We start from the raw sequence: 8,695 nt of genomic DNA on the forward strand, positions 1-8,695 counted from the left end.
TGAACCAATAAGATTTGCTTAAACCAAAGGAACCGGGTGGAATTAAAATACCCCCCAATACTTCCCTGGGCCCCAATGTTGTAGTTGTATACTTCAAGAAATCAATGCTTAAAACATAAATCTAAAACAATCTCTCAATACTCACTGCCCTATTGAAAAGAAAAAGTCTTTTTACCTCAAACATGCGTTTATTTTATTTTTTAAGCTAAATCCCTTTAAACTTTAAAGGATTGACGCACCGCAATAAATTGAAGTAAATAATAATAAAAAAAAACTTTAAAGGTGAGCTATTTATTCTTCTGCAAAGTCACAACATTGTTTATATATGTATTTATTGTTTTTACATACCTACCTAATACTTGAATTTTGATATATGTACGTACTATAAGATAAGAAAACTCCCCTATACTACAGAACCTCCAGTTAGGCCCTTTCTTGTGTTCATCCAGCACCTAAATTGTTAGTTTTTTCACCCCCAATTTTGTGTCGGGAACTCGTGGGTAGGTTTTTTTCTTACCCATTTTGTAATAAATTCTTTGGTGAGAGTGTATAGCTAAGCTTGAATAGTGTTAGCCAGGCAGGATTGAATGGTGATTACCCCGTCTAATTATGGCCACCAGGCACTGGTTTACACAAGGCCAAATAGACACTAGCTACTGACCTTGTATAAGTACAAGTGGCGTCCAATAACATTCCAGTCCAGTTGTTCGGCCCGAATCAATTGGATTAATAGCTGTAGAGAAATATTTAGACTGCGGGGGTAAAGGGACTTTTCAGTCTCACCCTACCAGTATAAATAGAATAGAATAGAATATACCCTGCTTATACTGCCAGAATGAGACTGAAAAGTCCCTTTACCCCCGCAGTCCAAGCAAGGTCTCATGTATTTGGTACAATATTTTCAAAAATAAAGTACAATAGACCCTTGCTTAAATTAAAAAAAAAAAGAGAAAAAAAAATATTTATATACCTATATAAAACTAAAGCTGAAAAGGAGAAATAAATGAGGTATATTCTATTCTATTCTATTCCGTTTTGTCCAGTTGGTCTGGAATATTACTGGACTCCAGTGGTGTTTACATCAGACCAGTAGCTGGACTGCCTATTGGAATAGTGTACTCCAGCCATTAATATGAAGGGGAGACACCCAATTCTGTCTGAGTAGAGTAGACGTATTTATTTTAAGTTTAGGATTCTTCAGAGCGGCTAGGATTTGAATTTTACTATATCGGAAGGCGTGTTTTCTTACGAGCGGGACAGAATTTTTAGAATACAATACGATCAGCTTATTTTAGTTTGTAGAGATCAGTCATTTTATTGTGCTTACAGTACTGCATTTGTCTCGCTGGTGTAGTTCGGTAATCAAGAGGGCGTGGGTTCAATCCCTGCCAATGTATGGATTTTTTTTCTCAACATTGTTTGAAAATTTGACCACAACAATAAAAGTAAGGAGACTCTTTGGTCCTATTCAAGCAGTAGAAATAAGAACTGCTGTTACTATTATCAGTTCATCTACAGATTCGTACCATATCTATTCTGCAAGTAGGTATAATATTTAGAAGACAAATCTGATACAAAATGAGAGCAAATTTATTTGTTACTTTTTTGACATCGGGGGTTCCCAAAACGGATATTTCCAACCATTTCCCGATATTGAAAATTTGTACCGATCAAAACGGGAGCTGATAACAATGATAAAGGATATCCACAGCCTTGATTCCTACGCGCATGGGTTAGCGATATGTAGGTATGACGTCAGCGCCCGATACAGTGTTGCCGCTATGAGTCAAATGACTCGGTCCGGATGCGCCGGGTTTCTATCGTCGTATCTTCGAAACTACTGTACGGAATTTCCTCATTTTTTTCCAATATAAAGTTTCCAAGGTCTACGCAATGTCAAAGTTAGAAAGTTTCCAAGGTCGACGCAATGTCAAAGTTAGAAAGTTTCCAAGGTCAACTCAATATCAAAGTATTTTCCAAGGTCGACTCAAAGTCAAAGTTAGAAAGTTTCCAAGGTCGAATCAGTGTCAAAGTTAGAAAGTTTCCAAGGTCGACTCAAAGTCAAAGTATTTTCCAAGGTCGACTCAAAATCAAAGTTAGAAAGTTTCCAAGGTCAACTCAATATCGAAGTATTTTCCAAGGTCGACTCAAAGTCAAAATAAAGTTCACCTCTTGAACAATAAAAGAATTGAAATCTCCTTTCAATCAATGCTGTATTGTGATTTTAAATAGCATGTATTTTGATGAAGTCCAACTCAATATCAAAGTATTTTCCAAGGTCGACTCAAAATCAAAGTTAGAAAGTTTCCAAGGTCAACTCAATATCAAAGTATTTTCCAAGGTCGACTCAAAATCAAAGTTAGAAAGTTTCCAAGGTCGACTCAAAGTCAAAATAAAGTTCACCTCTTGAAAAATAAAAGAATTGAAATCTCCTTTCAATCAATGCTGTATTGTGATTTTAAATAGCATGTATTTTGATGAAGTCCAGTATTATGTCGATTCACATTTTGAAGCTCAACAGATTGCAAGAAGTTGTATTTGGACTTTCTCTTCTGTATACGAGCAATCAAGAAATACACAACTTTGCTTTGAGTTTTGTCAAACAGAAATTGATAGAACTCATCAATTCATACATCACAAGTTGTAAGTTTGAACACCTTAACTAACAATTTTCTCCTAAGTTTTAGGTACCTACCTACAGTTTTAACTTGATATAATAGGTAAAAAAAAACCTTTGAACCAATGAAAAGGTACAAATAAAACCAATTATTTTCTGAAAATGTAAAGGTTTGATGATGTAGTAGAGTAGTACAGATTGGTAACCCTGTACTCAGAGGCAGTTTTTTTGTGTTAGGGTGAAAGAACTATAGTATGTATTGGGATATTGTTTCACCTGATTTAGACTTACAACACTTTTTTTTAATTGTACATAGTAGGGTTGGGGGGTTGTACATAGTAGCTTCCGAAATCTCACTAGTATCTGACTCACTGAGTAGTTCACTTGTTTTCATTTCTTTAGCTTTTATGGGATTGGGAATAATTAAAAGAAGATTTTTAATGAAGGCGGAGAGAGGAGGAAGACAGGATAGGAGAAAGCCAGCCGTTCCGAGAACGAACCCTGTCTATTTAAGATAAAATCCTCTCTGGGCGGGAATCGAACCCGCGACCTAGCGCTTACAGGTTGTGGTCATATACCGGGTTGGGTTGAGACAGGATATTGTTTCTACATCAGTTTGGCATGGGAGTGGTAACTTAAAAACAAGGTTAGTTTACCAACCTTGCCTATCTCGACCCTGTGCATAACCACGACCACAAGGCAGACGCGCCACCTTCCCAGCTAACTAGACTGACTTATAAGAAGTAATGAAACTCAGAGCTTCTGTTTGCTAGGTCAAGATTGTTGCTTTGTAAACGTTTACCGGCACTGTAAGCCAGCCTATTTAGCTTGGTTGGTAGCGCGTCTGCCTTATATAAGCGCTAGGTCGCGAATTTGATTCCCGCCCGGAGCGAATTTTTGAAAATAGGTAAGGTTCGTTCTCGGAACGGGTATCTTTCTCCTATTCTGCCTGCCTCTCCGATTTCGGGACGATTAGACTTCCGTTGTTACAGAAAAATTCCTTCTATCAAAACGGTACCTCTTGAAAACAATCATTAAAAACAAACCAAACTCGGTAACGTAGTGGTCAAAACGCTCGCCTGGTAAACAGGAGGGCGTGGGTTCGATCCCAGCCGAGGCATGGAATTTTATCCTCATTTATTTGAGACCAGTCATGGAGTCAATCATTTGCATGATACAAATTTCTCGACCCTGCCGGGAATCGAACCCGGGTCTCCCGCGTGCAAGGCGAGCGCAGTGACCACTACGCCATGGGAGCTGACCTTATTTACCATTACCATTTACATTTTACAATTTCCACAGCAAGCAGTACTGCTCTTGACGAAGGAGGACTTCAGGACTGCTCACCAGAAATCCTTCACTTCATTTTGTACACAATCCAATCCCAAACACCCCTGAGTGACAAAAAGGACAACTTTGGCATCTCGGCACAAGTGATTGCCGATTTTCATCAGGTGTTGCGACGTGATTTCCCACCTGACTTGGTTCCTATTGTACTCAAACCACTAATCTATCAGAATCCGATTGATCTGAAGACACCACCACCAGACACACAGGCATTGCCCAACATGGCAAACACCATGGTAATCCAATTATTTAACTTATTGACTTTTTTATTATTAGGTACCCGTCTAATGAAAAGAAAGAAGATAAGGTTTAGACAAGAGAAGTCTGTAGAAAGATATGCAATTCTTACATTTTTGTTTATTTTATAGAATAAGGGCTACTAGATCTTTTGGTTAAAACTTTTTTTTTTTAATTTATAAAATTTCGAAATCTAAATTTTGTTTTCCAGCTGGACAGTTCTCTTGCAGAGCTCATCATCGAGATAGGCTACGGGTTCTGTTCCTCGGTAGAAGAATGCCGTCACCAACTGGTTACCCTGGGGGTGCGAGACCTGGGCCCGTCTGCCACAGCAAAGGTCCTCTCCATGATGGTTCGTTCTCATACGGGCCTAGACGACCCCCTGGCCAATAGCAGCTTCTGGCCCCAGTCGAGTGGAGGAGATCTGGGCTCTGCCAATAAGGAGAAGTCAGACGGAGGTGCTGGGGGTCCTGGAGGTGCTGCTGGACCATCCACATGGAATGTGGAGGTGTTTGTGCAGGCCATTAAGGAAATTGTGAGTGGTTTGGTCACTAATGTTCAACACTTTTAAACCACCATAAAAATAATACATAAATACTTTTCTTTCTCATTTTAAGTTAGTTTTTTAAGTATTTTATTTGGTGTCTCTAAGTTTAAGATGATAATGGTCTATTGATTAAGTTTATTTTAAAATATTCAGCCCCGATGTTGGACTTAAATCAGACCCTATGTAGTAGTGACAATATAAACTGTATCATCCCCTCTTTAGGGGTTACATGGTGGTTTTTTAAGAGAGCTTCAATACATTTTGAAGCTTTCAACGTTTTCTACATGGAACTATGAACCTTGATTCACTATCTCTCACTTTGTCTCAAATTACTTATTTGGTTTCAAATTTGAATAAGAAAAACTTCAAAGAAACTTGTGAGGAACTCCATCAGGTAAGCATAGTCAGGAAGTTGACATGCAAGACATCTACCATTGGGTTCCTCTTGTCCAAATAGAACAATTCTGCAAAATACTGCAAGTAGAATCCCTTTTAAAGTCCTGTAGATATTTTTAATCTTGTTAAAAAGGATTTAATTACTCTTCACAACACTCATCATACTGTGCAAGTTCTAGAACATGCTGAGTTTCCAATAGGTATTAACTACAAACATGATAGTGCAAAATGTCCAAATAGAACAATTCTACAAAATACTGCAAGTAGAATCGCTTTTAACGTCCTGTAGATATTTTAATCTTGTTAAAAAGGATTTAAATACTCTTCACAACACTCATCATACTGTGCAAGTTCTAGAACATGCTGAGTTTCCAATAGGTATTAACTACAAACATGATAGTGCAAAAGAGTTGCAATTTTTTTAATCTACCCTGAATACTTTCTGCAATTATTTACAATAATGAAACAATTAATGGTGCATTTTGCATTGTAGTTGTTTCTAATTTATGCATACTTATAAGGCCAAGGTCATTGAGTATTTCTTGATTGAGAGTAAAGGCCAATAGATCAGTTGCGCTTACTTGGGTGATGATTCAAAGTCATAGACGTCTAAATAGAACAATTCTACAAAATACTGCAAGTAGAATCCCTTTTAAAGTCCTGTAGATATTTTTAATCTTGTTTAAAAGGATTTAATTACTTTTCACAACACTCATCATACTGTGCAAGTTCTAGAACATGCTGAGTTTCCAATAGGTATTAACTACAAACATGATAGTGCAAAAGAGTTGCAATTTTTTTAATCTACCCTGAATACTTTCTGCAATTATTTACAATAATGAAACAATGGTGCATTTTGCATTGTAGTTGTTTCTAATTTATAATGCATACTTACAAGGCCAAGGTCATTGAGTATTTCTTGATTGAGAGTAAAGCCATGGTTATGAACAGGGCCATCGTAGGACATCGTCGGACTTTTTGCGTGTAAAGTTGGCGGGAAATTCGAATTTTTGATTTTTTTTCCGCAATCTACCCTGAATAGTTTCTGCAATTATTTACAATAATGAAACAATTAATGGTGTATTTTGCATTGTAGTTGTTTCTAATTTATGCATACTTACAAGGCCAAGGTCATTGAGTATTTCTTGATTGAGCTATGCTACTGATCTTGGTATCAATGGAACTTACTGTTTGTTTTTCAAATGGATTTAAGGCAAAACACAGAGTTGAAACAAAGGCTGGTTTGATGAGTAGCTTGCTGCACTCCTGGCTCAAAAGTTGGATATGAACAGAGTCACGGGAGTTTTTTATTCCGTCTGTACTGAGATCAATGTACGAGAATAGACAATGCAAGTAATGCCTGTCTGCTTCAAACCCCTGAGTAAGAATCAACTGAAATAGAAATTACACAAAAATTAATAAATAGAACCTTCAAATTGGTTAGTAATTCTTACTTAGGACCCTGACACAATGGAGCAGTTGCAAATGGGTAAAAATTATAAATAAATGGTCAATTCCTATGTAAAAAGTTAAAAGCATTTTTTCAATTGATTTATCTCAAGATCTAGAAGTTGTAGAAAAAAAAGAAAAATTCTGTTGGTCCCCATTTTTCCTGCTCTATGACTTTGAATCATCACCCAAGTAAGTGCAACTGATCTATTGGCCTTTACTCTCAATCAAGAAATACTCAATGACCTTGGCCTTGTAAGTATGCATAAATTAGAAACAACTACAAGGGTAAAAATTATAAATAAATGGTCAATTCCTATATAAAAAGTTCAAAGCATTTTTTCAATTGATATATCTCAAGATCTAGAAGTTGTAGAAGAAAAAGAAAAATTCTGTTGGTCCTCATTTTTCCTGCTCTATGACTTTGAATCATCACCCAAGTAAGCGCAACTGATCTATTGGCCTTTACTCTCAATCAAGAAATACTCAATGACCTTGGCCTTGTAAGTATGCATAAATTAGAAACAACTACAATGCAAAATACACCATTAATTGTTTAATTATTGTAAATAATTGCAGAAAGTATTCAGGGTAGATTAAAAAATTGCAACTCTTTTGCACTATCATGTTTGTAGTTAATACCTATTGGAAACTCATCACCCCCGTATGTATGAAATCTAAAGATAAACTTAAGTTTAACTTAAGACGAACAATGTTGCCAATTTCATGTCATTTCTTGAGATTCCCGAATATTTCACCATTCCAAGTACTGTTCACGCTCGACGTGGCTTAACCTGAGTAGGTAGGTTGAAATGATAAACATATACTTCTTCACTATTTGCAAAATATTCTGATACAGATGTAACGCTAAAGATGCCTTCACCGGCGAAACTAGTCCATAAAATGAAAATGAAATAAAACCAAGAATATTTTACAAATAGTGAAGAAGTATATTATGTTTATCATTTCAACCTACCTAGTCAAGATGGACTTTCACAAAGTTACAGAATCTTCAATTTATCATTTAACCTGAGTAATCGGACGGGGACCAATGTATTCAAACTATTGAAAAAGGAGTTTACAATGATTAATTCCAGGAATTTAAGGACAAAGTTGTTCACACACAAAAAGCCCCCCACTCTGAAGCTTAGGTGTAGGGGCAAATAGCCGTAAAGTATGGGTTAAGCTTATGCAAAGGTCGCAGAAACAAAGGAGATTCGAGATTTAAGTAGTTAGTATATGGCGGATTTTTTTCCATTTCATTTTTATTATTATTATTATTTTTTCATTTGAGGCGCTTTAACTGTTAATCCAAGAGTTTACTAAAGGTAAAATCCAATCATTGTTTATGTACCTACCCATGTAGGTACATGATTTCAAACTGAAATAAATCCTACCTGCTCATTCTTGATTGAGTTTATAGCCACCACACACTCCTTGATAATAAATGATTCAGTTACATCTAGTTTTATCTTGCTTCAAGTAAGTACCCACTTTATGTACTAATTTTTTTCACTTTATGTACTAATTTCCATTTTTTTCTTCCCCTCTAGAACTTGAAACCTTCCCCTCAACTTCTACCCAATTTGAGTCACATTTTGAATACTTTTCAAAAGAGAAAAAGAAAAAATAAACAAATAAAAATAATCAACATTTGCATTTTAGGTACCATACCTTTTTCCAAAAGAAAAATGGTTTCAAGATTGTCTTGGTTGATATTTTGGATCATATTTTTTGTGTGAAATATAGGTAAATGTGCAATGTTGAACATGAGGCGAATCTTACCTTATTTTGTTGACTCATATTTTCCTTAATCTATTTTCCAGTCTCCCAACTTATCCTGGCAAGATGTCCTGAGGGAATTGGATCATGCCGAGTTTATTATCAAGGATAGAGCTGGTCTATCTCTACTCTTCACAGCTCTAAGGTAATATAAAAGACACAAGATACCCTTCTGAACTTTAGATGAACACAGAATTATTTTTTAATTTTTTGTCCCAAGGTCTACAGTTTTTAAGTTTTAAGTACCTGACGATTTTTCAAGGCCCATAACTTCGGTAAAGGACCTTTTTGGGTAAGATTTTAACTTGAAGTAAGTTTTT

General features: G+C 36.1%; 1 protein-coding gene across 1 annotated transcript; it reads left to right on the forward strand.

The window, feature by feature from the left end:
* The first annotated feature begins 2,492 nt into the window (after nucleotides 1-2,492).
* On the forward strand, nucleotides 2,493-8,542 carry LOC113465295 (CCR4-NOT transcription complex subunit 1-like). Its single transcript, XM_026831657.1, has 4 exons — nucleotides 2,493-2,643; nucleotides 3,920-4,200; nucleotides 4,413-4,736; nucleotides 8,420-8,542. The coding sequence occupies exons 1-4, from the start codon at nucleotides 2,493-2,495 to the stop codon at nucleotides 8,522-8,524; spliced, it is 861 nt and encodes a 286-aa protein (XP_026687458.1). The 3' UTR covers nucleotides 8,525-8,542.
* The last annotated feature ends 153 nt before the right edge of the window (nucleotides 8,543-8,695 follow it).

Source organism: Diaphorina citri, unplaced genomic scaffold (genome assembly GCF_000475195.1).
Source record: "Diaphorina citri unplaced genomic scaffold, Diaci psyllid genome assembly version 1.1 scaffold3845, whole genome shotgun sequence".
NCBI classification, from domain to species: Eukaryota; Metazoa; Arthropoda; class Insecta; order Hemiptera; family Psyllidae; genus Diaphorina; species Diaphorina citri.